This window comes from Neoarius graeffei, chromosome 18 (assembly GCF_027579695.1).
Source record: "Neoarius graeffei isolate fNeoGra1 chromosome 18, fNeoGra1.pri, whole genome shotgun sequence".
NCBI lineage: Eukaryota > Metazoa > Chordata > Actinopteri > Siluriformes > Ariidae > Neoarius > Neoarius graeffei.
In genome coordinates this window covers 64101237-64116362 of record NC_083586.1, presented here as the reverse complement: position 1 = coordinate 64116362, position 15126 = coordinate 64101237, and the positions used below count along the sequence as shown (strand labels likewise).

Below are 15126 nucleotides of genomic sequence, written 5' to 3'. Positions count from 1 at the left end.
CGCTCATCCATCGAGAGCCTGCTGACGTACTGTATTACAGTATGGTACGACAGCTGCACTGCTGTAGACAGGGAGAGGCTCCAGAGGGTAGTTAAGGCAGCACAGAAGATCAGTGGCTGCCCTCTCCCCTCCCTGATGGACATTTACACCTCCCGCTGCCTTAGCAGAGCTAAGAACATTATCAAGAACCGCTCCCACCCTGGCTTTGATCTGTTCGACCTGTTGCCCTCAGGGAGGCGCTACAGGTGCATCAGGACAAAGAAAAACGGATTCAAAAACAGCTTCTTTCCAAAAGCCATAACCGCCCTGAACTCGGATATGCTCTGACTTTATAGTCTATTTTATTTTACTATGTGACTCTCTTCGTGCAATAATTTATAATGTGCAGTACTTTATAAGGTGACTCTCTCTGTGCAATACTTTTATAATGTGCAATACCTCACTCCATAATGTGAAATGCAACACATTCACCTCAGGACTGTGCACCTTACACACAGCACATACACCTCAAGTCTGTGCACCTTACCTTAGCTTGCAATACTTCATAATGTGTAATATTTTATTTTATAATGTGACTCTTTCGTGCAATAATTTATAATGTGCAATACTTTATAATGTGACTCTCTCTGTGAAATACTTTATAATGTGCAATGAGCAATACCTCACTCCATAATGTAACACAACACCTACACCTCAGGACTGTGCACCTTACCCCCCTTACACCCCCCCCCCCCTTATTTATTTATTTTTTTCCTCTCTCTCTCTACACACTGTTATTGGAGATGCTTTAATCTCATTGTACATGTGTATAGTGACAATAAAGGCATTCTATTCTATTCTAAGAAGGTTCTGGGTTTGAGCCCAGCAGCCAATGAGGGCCTTTCTGTGTGGACTTTGCATGTTCTCCCCGTGTCTGCATGTGTTTCCTCTGGGTACTCCAGTTTCCCCCACAAGCCAAAGACATGTGGTTAGGTTAACATGGGCCAGCCATGGCAGACCTGTTTACCCCAAATTTGCCCTGTCAGTAGTCTTGCAGTATCCTGTCAGTAGTTTTGGTAAGCTGTCAGTAGGAATTTTACTGGGGTCCAATCTATGTATTGTATCGAAGACAAAAAGTAGAAAGCAGCCTATTAGATAACAGTACTCATTCAAGTTGAAAGTAAGTGATAGATTACATGAACAAAATTTTAAAAATTAAAATCTAGCACTGGTCTTATTTTTTCTGTCAAGTTAAGCACCTGTGAGAACCAAAAAGCAAACCCATGTAAGAATCTGGATCTGCTCCATAATCCTCATATTACCAAGCCTGGACTCTAAGGTCGACTTGTTGACTCCTCATACATTTCATTATTTCAGTATCTCTGAAATAACCAGAAGACTAGCAGTAATACTTATTTAGGATGCTACAATAAGAAAAATATTTCAGAGACCATACTATGCTCTAATAGGCTACTTAATACTTGATTGGCAGCTATACTGATCTCACACTCTTTACTAACAAATCACAAGTCATTTAATGCCATCGGCCTTTCGCTTCGCGGCCGCCATGATTGTGTGCTCAGAAACCAAAGTTGAAACAATGGAACCTTCCCACAATGCAACGTACGGTAAACATGGCTTAAACGTGATTAAACATGGCCGCGCCCATGACTATACGATCGATGTTCGATTCCCACAATAAATATGATTATAAAGTAAGTCATGAACAGGGTTTTTTTCTAGAAAAATTTAGTATGAGGGCGCTCACCATGGCGAGGGAGCAAAGCGGGGGGGGGGGGGGGGGGGGGGGGGGAGAGATGGTGCCGGTTGCCCCCGTGCGAAGCCTTTGAAAAATTGAGGCTCCAATGGGACATTCTGAGGCTATCTGAGAGGGAAATTGTAACAAATTGTCTGTCAACATTGAAAAAGAAAGAAGTAATCTTCTTCTACCCCGGACAGTCTTTGGCTTTCTTCCGCTTCGTGCCGCGGGATGACATCTTTAAATGCCCAAGTGTCAACAAAAACAACTCGCGGACTACTTCTGTCAAAAGCTCCCGCGCCGGTGGGTGAAAGGTCATTCAGTCTCGAGAAATCTCGCTCTACAAGTCAGCTGACCTTGTATGTAACCCATGTCAAATCTCGCGAGAGCAGCCGCGACAAGTAAACAACTAAACAGCATGGCGCCTTCAGTCTGGAAAACGCCAATTCGGATTGTTTTTGCACCGTCTGGCGGTGTATCTACTATGATTGGAATATTTTTGGAGTAATTATAACGTATTTGATGATCAGACACATTGTCACGTAGTGTTGCTGGGATGTTTTCACGGAGTCGGTAAGGGGGCGCACGCCGAGAGTAAGAGGGCGCAGTTCCCCCGTTTAGACGAAACCTGTTGAAACATTTGGCAACATTTCGGCCATAAATCGTAGTTTTTGGACAATAATTCGTAGTCCGTATTTTGTTTTGAAAAATCGTAGGAACTACGGACAAATCGTAGGAGTAAACAGGTCTGCCATGGCCTAAAGATTGGGCTGAAGTGCCCTTGAGCAAGGCACCTAACCCCCAACTGCTCCCTGGGCACTGTAGCATAACTGCCCACTGCTCTGGGTATGTATGTGTGTGCTCATTGCTCACTTTTGTGTTCACTGCTTCAGATGGGTTAAATGCAAAGGAATGTCTTAGGTCTGTGCTTGAATGTACATGTGATAAATAAAGGCTTCTTGTCTTCAGCCACTCCTGCTTGTCCAGGGAATCAAACCAGTGACCTTTTGCTCCCAAAGCTGCTTCACTAACCATTAGGCCATGGCGTCCCCTACTTCCAGTGAAGGGTAATGCTAATGCTACAGCATACACAGATATAAGACACAATTGTATGCATCCAACTTTGTGGCAACAGTTTGGGGAAGGCCCTTTCCTGTTCATAAAGCAAGGTCTATAAATACATGGTTTGAGGAGTTTGGTGCAGAGGATCTCCAGTGTTCTGCACAGAGCCCTGACCTCAACCCCACTGAACACCTTTGGGATGAACTGGAACATTGATGGCGAGCCAGGCCTTCTTGTCCTACATCAGTGTCTGACCTCACAAATGCTCTTTTGATTGAATGAGCAGAAATTCCCACAGACACTCAAAAATTCTTGTCGAAAGTCTTTCCAGAAGAGTGGCAGTTGTTGTAGCCACATAACTTGGGATTGAACAATCCACATTAATGCCCATGGTTTTGGAACAGGATATCCAACAATTTCATAAAGGTGTGATATTCAGGTGTCCACACTATTGGGCATATAGTGGGTGCATTTGAAATAGGGAAAGTGCTGTCTCAAGAGGATGTCTTACACGACAATGTGGCATCAAGGACTGTTTGAAACTGATCGAACTCGTTTCCTGTCTTATAAGATACATTCAAACTGCCCCAGTTGAAAGTAGCGTTGATGTATTTGCAATGCTGCCGATTACCCATAAATCTGTGCGGCAGCTCCCTCAAGCAATGGAAAAAAAAATAAAAAGGATGGTAGATCATTGAACTTTACAGAAAAAAGTGATTTCATATACAAATGTAAGTTTTGGGGCTTTTTCACTTATATTTTTGAAAAGTTACAGAGAAATAAACACTGTGCTATCTTATACCCTTGCGACTGTCACCAAATAAATTTGTTTGATATTATTTGTGAGTGGGGCGGCATGGTGGTGTAGTGGTTAGCGCTGTCGCCTCACAGCAAGAAGGTTCTGGGTTCGAGCCCCGTGGCCGGTGAGGGCCTTTCTGTGTGGAGTTTGCATGTTCTCCCCGTGTCCGCGTGGGTTTCCTCTGGGTGCTCCGGTTTCCCCCACAGTCCAAAGACATGCAGGTTAGGTTAACTGGTGACTCTAAATTGACCGTAGGTGTGAATGTGAGTGTGAATGGTTGTCTGTGTCTATGTGTCAGCCCTGTGATGACCTTTCGCCCGTAGTCAGCTGGGATAGGCTACAGCTTGCCTGCGACCCTGTAGAACAGGATAAAGCGGCTACAGATAATGAGAGATGAGATGAGATTATTTGTGAGTGGGGTGGCACAGTGGTGAGCACTGTTGCCTCGCAGCAAGAAGATTCTGGGTTTGAGCCCAGTCGCCAACAGGGGCCTTTCTGTGCAGAGTTTGCATGTTCTCCCCGTGTCTGCGTGGGTTTCCTCTGGGTGCTCCGGTTTCCCCCACAGTTCAAAGACATGCGCAGGGATGAGAGTGGCTTGTGATGAAAAAATCTGAAAAATTAGCCGGGGGTCTGGGAGCCACAGCCCCTGGGAGCTCATGGATTTTAGAGAGTTTTTACCCTAAAAACCATTTATTTTATCATCAAAATTTTACAAATGTTGTTGAAATACCATACCCTGTTTGCTTACAAAATTGACACTTATACAAAAGTAGAACTCTCTTTCAAGTACATACATTACTTAAACTTTCATTTGATAAATATCAACTACACCTATGTAAAGGAAACATTGACATAGACCTTTTGTGATAAATTTTGCATATACATTCCAGGTGAGCACCAACATGATACTTCAAATTTGCTGCTCTAAATCCAAACTAAGGTAACACATTCACTGCTATATTAAATAATGGTTTATCACTAGTATTTATATAAAATGTGCAAATTTGATAGAAGCTGTAGATTCTTACCTCATACATGTACAAGTCGCAAACTGTTTATATGATTTATGAATACATTTTTCCTTTGGTTCTATAAAGTGTTTGTCTATTGAGGTTTGCCACAATAAATACATAAATAGCAAAAAGTGGCAGGAGAAGAATACAGGGCAAAGCCCCAATTAACATTCAACCCCTTAACAAAATACAAAACATTACAAAACATATTTAGATGATTAAAAACAAGAAAAACAATAAAAAATAATTATCAATTGACTAAGTAACAAAAATATCCAAGTTAAATAAATATAGATCATGGTGCCCGGTATGAGTACAATCTTGAATTATAATGGCTACGAAGTAGTTTTTTGAACTCAGGAACTGACGTAGACTGCTTTATATAACTGGGGAGACTGTTCCATAATTTTATAGTTCAAGGAAAATATGAGTTAGTGAAATAATCTTGCTTATGCGACGTAAGAGGACAAAAGTTGTTAGAATCATAGTTACGAGTTCTATAATGGCTGGTTGCAGGTGACAAAAAAATTTCAAAATTTGCTGTTATTATCCCAACCTTGAATTTGAATAGGAGGACTAAGGCCAAGTTTACATTAGACCGTATCTGTCTCGTTTTCTTCGCGGATGCACTGTCCGTTTACATTAAAACGCCTGGAAACGCTGGGAAACGGGAATCCGTCAGGGTCCACGTATTCAATCCAGATCGTGTCTGGTCCGGTGCTGTGTAAACATTGAGAGTACGCGGATACGCTGTGCTGAGCTCTAGCTGGCGTCATCATTGGACAACGTCACTGTGACATCCACCTTCCTGATTCGCTGGCGTTGGTCATGTGACGCGACTGCTGAAAAACGGCGCGGACTTCCGCCTTGTATCACCTTTCATTAAAGAGTATAAAAGTATGAAAATACTGCAAATACTGATGCAAATACTGCCCATTGTGTAGTTATGATTGTCTTTAGGCTTGCCATCCTTCCACTTGCAAGTGGTAAGTGATATGCGCTGGGATCACACACACAGCGGCTCAGTCCCGAATCACAGCTCGTGCACTTCACTCGCGCGCTCTGTGAGCTGCGCAGGGCCGGAGTGCGCACCCTCCAGAGGGCACTCGCTGTTCAGGGCGGAGTGATTTGGAGCGCAGGATGCCTGCGGAGCCGAGCGTATCCGTGTATTGGTGTTGCTGTGTGCAGGCGAATCGTGTATTGGTGTTGCTGTGTGCACACTAATCGTTTTAAAAACGTTAATCTGATGATCCGCTGATACGGTCTAATGTAAACCCCACCTAAGTCATGTATCTCCTTACGAAATTCTAGACGGAGTAAATTTAGCTTACACAGCCTGTCATTGTATGTTAACTCTACGGCCGGATAGTTTAGAATAAACTTTGTGGTGCGACGCTGGATGTTTTCCAACAGCTTTCGATGTTTAACTGTATAAGGGGACCACAAAGGCAATGCATATTCTAATACTGGCCGAACTAAAGTCATATACAGTAACTGCCTCATGGGCGTAACCACCATAGGCACTGGGGGGGACATGTCCCCCCCAATATTGGGAAAGTACCAATCTGCCCCCCCCCAATATTTGGCGTATTAAATCAATATGAGACAAATAATATGCCATCCTGAACCATGGCTATAATGAATCCTTCACTTATGTCCGATTTACTTTCAATTGAGGAAGCACAGAGAAACAACAACAAAAAAAAACCTTTGCGACCACCCCCTATGATTGTGCACTTGGGTCAGCCCATGTGGTTCGTTGGTTTGAAAATCCACTCAGTCGGACTGTCAGGTAGGCTGCTGGTGGACACATTCAAATGGCGGTAGCCGCAAAGAAAAGGAAGGACCCATGGGCGTAAAAATGCGTATGGACGCGTCCATACCAATATTCAGCTGAGTTTAAAATGTCCATACCATTTTTGAATGGAGAAGCCGCGATGCGGGAAACGCTGAATAAAAACACCAAACGCGGTATCGCTTCCAGCTGATTTTCAGTTGTGAACAGACCTCTCAAAGACGGCTGACTATTGGTGGGGACAGCAGGTAAAGAAGCTTTATGAAGCTTTGATTGGCCCACCTCCCGTTGCCTTGACGTTGCTATGGTTTTTGATTGGCCCACCTCCCGTTGCCGTGACGTTGCTATGGTTTTTGATTGGCCCACCTCCCGTTGCCTTGACGTTGCTGTGGTTTTTGATTGGCCCACCTTCCGTTGCCTTGACGTTGCTATGGTTTTTGATTGGCCCACCTTCCGTTGCCTTGACGTTGCTATGGTTTTTGATTGGCCCACCTTCCGTTGCCTTGACGTTGCTATGGTTTTTGATTGGCCCACCTTCCGTTGCCTTGACGTTGCTATGGTTTTTGATTGGCCCACCTCCCATTACCTTGATGTTGCTATGGTTTTTTGTTGTCATTGGCTGTAAGCAGTAGCAAGCGGTAAAATCAGCATCCAGCTCGCTGCTACAGCAAAACAGCACACAGGCAGTGATGTCGGGCAATAAAAGAAAACATAAGGAAGACATAATATGACATTTTTGTCATATGATCCTGTAACAGCAAGGAGTTTCTGTTTGCAATCTCTCTCTATGTCTGTCTCTCTCTCTCACACACACTAATAAATGCTTGTAGATAATGCGAAATCTCATCTCATTATCTGTAGCCGCTTTATCCTGTTCTACAGGGTCGCAGGCAAGCTGGAGCCTATCCCAGCTGACTACGGGTGAAAGGCGGGGTACACCCTGGACAAGTCGCCAGGTCATCACAGGGCTGACACATAGACACAGACAACCATTCACACTCACATTCACACCTACGCTCAATTTAGAGTCACCAGTTAACCTAACCTGCATGTCTTTGGACTGTGGGGGAAACCGGAGCACCCGGAGGAAACCCACGCGGACACGGGGAGAACATGCAAACTCCGCACAGAAAGGCCCTCGCCGGCCCCGGGGCTCGAACCCAGGACCTTCTTGCTGTGAGGCAACAGCGCTAACCACTACACCACTGTGCCGCCCTGTAATGCTAAATGTTTACTTATATTTACTGTAACATCAAGGAGTTTCTGTTTGCAATCTCTCTCTCACACACACACACTAATAAATGCTTGTAGGTAATGCTAAATGTTTACTTATATTTACTTTTTTCTTGCTCATTGTTTGCATGTATATGCATATGTATATATGCATGTGTATATGCGTATGTATGTAACCTCTGCAATAAAATGTAACAATGTGAAACAATTGTCACTTAACCCTTTCAACTTAATGAATAAACATTTTTGCAAAATGCACTACAACTACCAAAACTCTTCACACTTCTACCACCCATACCTACATTACTTCCAGATTCTGAAATTGCAGTAACTCAAAAGGAAGCACATGATGTTTCAAATGTGTGAAAATAGTAAAAGTTGTGTGAAAATGAAGCAGCAGCACATCATTTTGATTGATTGTGTTGTTGTATTTTGGGTAGGTCATCCACTACAGCGAAATTCACAGCAACTTCAATGTCCACTTTCTCTGTGTGATAATGTATTGCCCGTATACATGCAGATGTTAGCCTAAGTCTAAGACTGAGTGTACCTGGTGCTAAAAATCAAAATAACACAAAGGAATGGACAACCAATCATTTGTACAGTGTAGGCCACATTTCATGCGACAACCATGGCGCACTGGGGCGCTTGGCCAAATTATGTCCCCACCAATATCAACACCGTTTTTACGCCCTTGAACTGCCTAGTTGATACATCGTTAATATCACGCCCACAAACGCGCTTCACAAGACGTAACACTTTGTTTCCCTTAGCACAAAGTTCCTCAATATGGGTAGCTCACGTGAGCTTATTAGAAACAACCACCCCGAGATCGAAAGTTTCAGAGGCTGTTTCCAATACCTTCCCAGCTAGTTGATAATTATTTGGAGTCCCTTTACGTGATCTCAACTTTGACATGTGCAAAACCTTGCATTTAGAAATTTATTTATTTATTTATAAATAAATATATTTACAATATATACAACTATTTACAGTTTCATGGTGCAGAAAATTTATTTCTTCTTTATTTTGAGCTTTTTAGCAAGAACTAAATGCTTGTTGGTCCTCTCCCTCTTTTTAGCCAACTCCTCTTGATTTTTCACATGCTCCAGCCTTGCTTTCTTTTGCTCCCTGTCTAAGGGCCTCTGCATGCTCTTGCGACAAGGCTTTTGCAGATAGCTTTTCGCAGACAGTTGTAATTTATCGTTGAGCGGGGAGTAATAGGCGTGCGCGATGTTATTCACCGCCACAACACAAGGGGGCACGAAGTCGCGAAATCGCTAGGAGTAGTTGGTGGGTGTGGTTAGTGGAGTGTTTATCCTCCGGTTACTTATAATGACTAGAACTGGAGTCGTATAGATGTACGTACTTCCCCACTTCCTCGATCAACCGCTCTTCGTCCTGCTCCATCTTCGCTCGTGTTTTCAAAAATGGCGGTCGTGAAAACAAACCAAACCGGGAAAGTAGGGAAGCGGAAGTGCGTGTACAGCGGATGTAGAGTGGACCAATCAGAGCCCTCTTGTCTGCGATGCTGTCTGTGAGGCTTCTGCGGTGGTCACAATTTTTGGGAGGTGTGCGCAGAGCATCTGCGAAGGTGGGGGGGCTACGCAGACGCTATCTGCGACACCGTCTGCGAGGACTGCGTTGTCAGCATAAATTGGCCTTCACTCCTCCTTGGCCTTTCTCTTACTCTGCATGCTTGTTTTTCAGATCACGCACTTTAGCTTCGTCTCAAGTCTCGATAACATTCGTCATTTTGATTGATACAAAACTGCAGACACGAGTATTGCTGCAGTCCTCCACACGTGCAAAGAACCAATCACGTAGCGCGGGAAGGTGGTTTAAGAAGGTGAATACGGATTGGTTGTCATTCAGCAAATGCCGATACAGGGGCCAATCACAACACATGCGACATTGGTTATACACCAAATACAAACTAACGGCAAACTAACGTCTTACGAGAAAGTACGATTATTCTGCCCCGCTCGTGCGTGTGCTTCCCTGGTTGCATGGCAACGAGCTACGCAGATAGCTAACAACTTCTTCAATAAACTTTCAGAGTCCGTTGGTGGATTTATGAAGAATTTACTGAAGATTTATCTGTAAAACTGACATACAAGACATGCAAAGTGTATCTGGATTAAGCCATGTTTGGATTATAATCACACAACACAAGAAAGAGTAGGCTACGTACAGGACAAATGAAAGATGAGCAGTTAGCTTAAGGCTAACATCTATGGGAAACGTCATTAGAAGCTAACGGTTACCATTTGATACATTAACTGTAAAAAGATATTCTCGCTTATGTAGGAAGATTCATGTCAGATAATTTCTTCTTATTATTATTATAATTATTGAGAGGCAGATTAACAAATTACTTACAGGCAAATGCTTTCTGGCCATAAACACAGATCACAAAACCATTGGCCGTTCAGCTTCTCATCTCATCTCATCATCTGTAGCCGCTTTATCCTGTTCTACAGGGCCGCAGGCAAGCTGGAGCCTATCCCAGCTGACTACGGGCGAAAGGCGGGGTACACCCTGGACAAGTCACCAGGTCATCACAGGGCTGACACATAGACACAGACAACCATTCACACTCACACCTACGGTCAATTTAGAGTCACCAGTTAACCTAACCTGCATGTCTTTGGACTGTGGGGGAAACCGGAGCACCCGGAGGAAACCCACGCGGACACGGGGAGAACATGCAAACTCCGCACAGAAAGGCCCTCGCCGGCCCCGGGGCTCGAACCCAGAACCTTCTTGCTGTGAGGCGACAGCGCTAACCACTACACCACCGTGCCGCCCCCCGTTCAGCTTCTGTGTAACATAAATAACTGAATACACCCGAGTACGGCAACAAGGCACAAAAAGGAATAGAAAACTGCGTTGCTATGGAAAAATATGACCACTAGAGGTCTCCCTTGCCCCGTGGCAATGACAAAACAGCACAACGATATTCAAAATGGATGCCTACATTTCTCATCTCATCTCATTATCTGTAGCCGCTTTATCCTGTTCTACAGGGTTGCAGGCAAGCTGGAGCCTATCCCAGCTGACTACGGGCGAAAGGCGGGGTACACCCTGGACAAGTCGCCAGGTCATCACAGGGCTGACACATAGACACAGACAACCATTCACACTCACATTCACACCTACGGTCAATTTAGAGTCACCAGTTAACCTAACCTGCATGTCTTTGGACTGTGGGGGAAACCGGAGCACCCGGAGGAAACCCACACGGACACGGGGAGAACATGCAAACTCCGCACAGAAAGGCCCTCACCGGCCACGGGGCTCGAACCCAGAACCTTCTTGCTGTGAGGCGACAGTGCTAACCACTACACCACCGTGCCGCCCACCTACATTTCTGTAAACATTACGCGAGTCCTGATATATGAGTCAGCTGACGGCGAGTCAGTCCGGCCGCCCAGAAATAGTACCAGACCCTACCCTACCCCCCTAAAATTTTCTCAACGGATTTGCAACAATATAAAAAAGGCCCATTTTGACTGAAAAAAAGCGGAAAACTCTCATCCCTGCATGCGGTTAGGATAACTGGTGGCTCTAAATTGACCGTAGGTGTGAATGTGAGTGTGAATGGTTGTGTGTCTCTGTGTATCAGCCGTGCGATGATTGATTTGGTGACTTGTCCAGGGTGTACAGTACCCTGCCTCTCACCCATAGTCAGCTGGGATAGACTCCAGCTTGGTTATGGATGGATGGATGGATGGATGGATGATTTGTGAGTCATTCATTGGCTGATTAGCTAGTTAGTTACACGGTGTGCTGACATCACAAGTTATCATAAAATCTATCTGAAAAGGTCATCTGAAATGAACATTCTTGAAAGATGCCTTCAGTTGAAAGTCCTGCCTTATGAGACACCTGTCTGTTACAGCAACAAGGGAGCAACCTTCAGTTCTGAACGTAGCCATAGTGCATGTGGAGAAGTGTGTGCTATAGTTACAGCATCAAGGTGTGTCACTTCTTTGTGAAGTGTATTTATAATTACACACCAAACGAAACATTTTGTTTTGCAGAAAGTCAGTAGGAATTAGGTCTGATTTTCTTTCTCTGAGTGTTGAACCTATTTGTCCAATAAGTAACTATGAATAAAAAACTTAGGCAAATGAAATACGTATGCTTGTCCTGGGTTGCTGATTTGTCCACTTCTGCACGGAACAATTTTTTGTATTTTTTTGGCCCATCAACTATGCACCCTGTAAGTAGTGGCCTTCGAGTTTAAATGCAGTTGCACACGTCAGTAACAGTACATCAGAGTGAGATTACTGTAATACAGTGCTGTGTGTACTGTACTCACTGCTGTCTGGTGCAGGATGTGTGTCTTCCCAGGTGTCGTTCTCAGGAAGTCCCAGCACATGTCTCAGCCACAGAGCCTCACCGGCTAAATCATCCAACAGCTCCCTCCATAACTGCAGCCTGTGCACCAGAAATGAAGTCAAAGCCAAGTTTTTTTTTTCCCCCAAGATCAAAACCTTAAGATCACACCCCCATGACCATCACTCACGTTTTAAGATTTTGCAAATTTGTTGGATTTTATTTTGAGCTAAAATCATTCACACTCCCTAACCTGAACCATTTATAACCAGGGCTTTGAACCGGTTCAAGGAACGAAAACGAAAACCGGGAACTTTTTCTATTTCACATGGAACAGAAACGAAACCAGAAACTTTATTATTTTTTATGTTCCGGAACAGAAACGCTTATTAAAAATAATGGTAACCGGTTAATACCGGTTTTTATTTCGTTCCTCAAAGTTTCCGTAGCCTACAGATAAAAAAGTCATTCTTCTCCTGCGCAAGTTTCTATGACCCGCTGGGGTTCACTTCCTGTGTGACGTTCGCTGACTGAATGGAGAGAGCGGGAAGGTGGACTGCTATCACGTCTCCATTACTGAGTGTCTGAGCAAAGAAGAGCCTGAACGATGCAACCTCCCTATTGGCTGTTTGTAAAAATGTATCAGTTGTTGCCCTTCCCACGGGAATCATCGCGGGCTCGAGAGACGAGACCTGACGAGTTAGTTCGTTGGTAGCAGAACAAAATGTCTGGACACAAATCGGGTTTTCAGAAAAGGAAAGAAAATAAACGGAGGGTCGAAAATACAAAAAAGGAGGCAGAAAATGCAAAACGAGTTTTAAGGTAGGACAAATGGTTAGTTTTCTGAGGCAGCCCGCCGTGGCTGCCTGCAGCCTTATTTATTATAGCCCATTTAGTTAAAATAGTTGATATAAAATGTTTATAGTTATAGTTATGTGATGGTTGTCCTGATTTAGACTGGTATTTTTTTTTGGGGGGGGTGCGCAATGTTGCACCCGGGTCCAGATTAGGGCAGAACCGGCCCTGGCTACATTTCAGGTGTAGTTTGTTTTATGTATGTATGTACTTGCATAGATGTGTACTTGGCCTTCCAATATGGCGCCTAACAAAATCTCGCGGCGCGGTGACGTCATGCGGTAGCCCTCTATAGGGCCTGACTAGCCTTTGGTAACACACTAAACGAATTATCTTTCATTTTTGGCACTTTTTCTGTTTGTGTAGATGGGAAGACATACTGAGAATCCAAATCGCCAACATTTGAAATAATAATTGTTTTGAATTATTTCTTGTCTTATTTAATGAAGGTTGTAATAGAATTAGCCTACATTTGGCTTAAGCCGGATGAGACAGAGACATAACTTTATAGCCATTTGTTAAACCGCTGACAGGGAACATAATTAACCGTTCCGGGAATGAAATTTTTTTGTTCTAACCGGTTCGGGAACGTCTATTTAATGGTGGAACCCAAAACCGGAAACGTTAAAATTCCGTTTCTGTTCGGAACGAACCAATAGGAAAAAAATTCTGGTTCAAAGCCCTGTTTATAACTTTTCAGATGAGTTGGTTTGCGCAAATCTCTGTTTACATTTACAATGTTTTCTTTTATTAGTAAGAAAGCTGAAGCCAGAGCTGACATTGCTTATATTTCTTTTAAATTATACAGGTGCCAAAATATATTTGGCACCACAAATACCCAGGTCCAGAAAGACAATAGTTTTATTTTGACAAAGTACACATTCCTTTGATGGAAAAATGCAGTCATCCCTGTTTTCTTTTGCTTAAACATATTGGATGGAAACCCGGCTTTCGGCCTACCCTATTCCGTGCTTTGTAAGTGGCTTGCAAGCGAGCTGTGGTTGGTGGAGTTGCATCAATAACATGTTGTATTGGCTGAGAGCTTCCTCCAAGCACAGTCCTGCACTCTCCTCATGTGTGTCTGCATCTTCTGGTGGCAAAGACACCAGCATCTTGTGGACAGAAGGAGCAAATACACATAAATTTGGTATAAGAATGGTGAAATTACCAGTGCATCTCAAAAAATTAGAATACTGTGAAAAAGTTCAATATTTTCCATCAGTTATTTAAGAAAGTGAAAATGTTATATATTATAGAGACTCATTACACATAAACTAAAATGTTTCAAGCATTTTTCTATTTTAATTTTAATCAGTATGGCATACAGTACAAAAACATAAAAAAAACTCTCAAAATATTAGAATATTTCATTTCGAGTTTGAGTAAAACAGTATGAACACAGTGTATCTCTCGGTCTAGTTCAGTACACACAACCACAATCATGGGGAAGACTGCTGACTTGACTGTTGTCCAGAAGATGATCACTGATGCCCTCCACAAGGAGGGTAAGCCACAAAAGGTCATTGCTGAAAAGGGTGGCTGGAAAAGGTGCACAAGCAACAGGGATGGCCGCAGTCTTGAGAGGATTGTCAAGAAAAGTTGATTCAAGAACTTGGGAGAGCTTCACAAGGAGTGGACTGAGGCTGGTGTCAGTGTATCAAGACCCATCACGAACAGACATCTTCAAGAAAGGGGATACAACTTTCGCATTCCTAATATCAAGCTACTCCTGAGCCAGAGACAATGTCAGAAGTGTCTTATCTGGGCTAAGGAGAGAAAGAAATGGACTGTTGCTCAGTGGTCCAAAGTCCTCTTTTCAGATGAAAGTACATTTTGCATTTAATTTGGAAATCACGGTTCTAGAGTCTGGAGGAAGAGTGGAGAGGCACAGAATCCAAGGTGTTTGAAGCCCAGTATGAAGTTTCCGCAGTCTGTGATGATTTGGGGTGCCATGTCATCTGCTGGTGTTGGTCCACTGTATTTTATCAAGTCCAAAGTCAACACAGCCATCTACCAGGAGATTTTAGAGCACTTCATGCTTCCATCTGCTGACGAGCTTTTTGGAGATGCTGATTTCCTTTTCCAGCAGGACTTAGCACCTACCCACAGTGCCAAAACTACTACCAAATGGTTTGCTGACCATGATATTACTGTGTTTGATTGGCCAGCCAACTTGCCTGACCTGAACCCCATAGAGAATCTATGGGGTATTGTCAAGAGGAAGATGAGAAACACCCGACCCAAAAATACAGATACGCTGAAGGCCACTATCAAAGCAACCTGGGCT

General features: G+C 43.6%; 1 protein-coding gene across 1 annotated transcript in view; it reads right to left on the bottom strand.

The window, feature by feature from the left end:
• mycbpap (mycbp associated protein) overlaps positions 1 to 15126 on the bottom strand; it is a 70523-nt gene that overhangs the window by 15486 nt on the left and 39911 nt on the right. The window contains exons 15-16 of the mRNA XM_060898319.1: positions 13800 to 13951; positions 11968 to 12086 (exon numbers count right to left, since the gene is read on the bottom strand). Of these exons, the coding sequence (XP_060754302.1) occupies positions 11968 to 12086; positions 13800 to 13951 (271 nt within the window). The remainder of the gene's footprint in view (positions 1 to 11967; positions 12087 to 13799; positions 13952 to 15126) is intronic.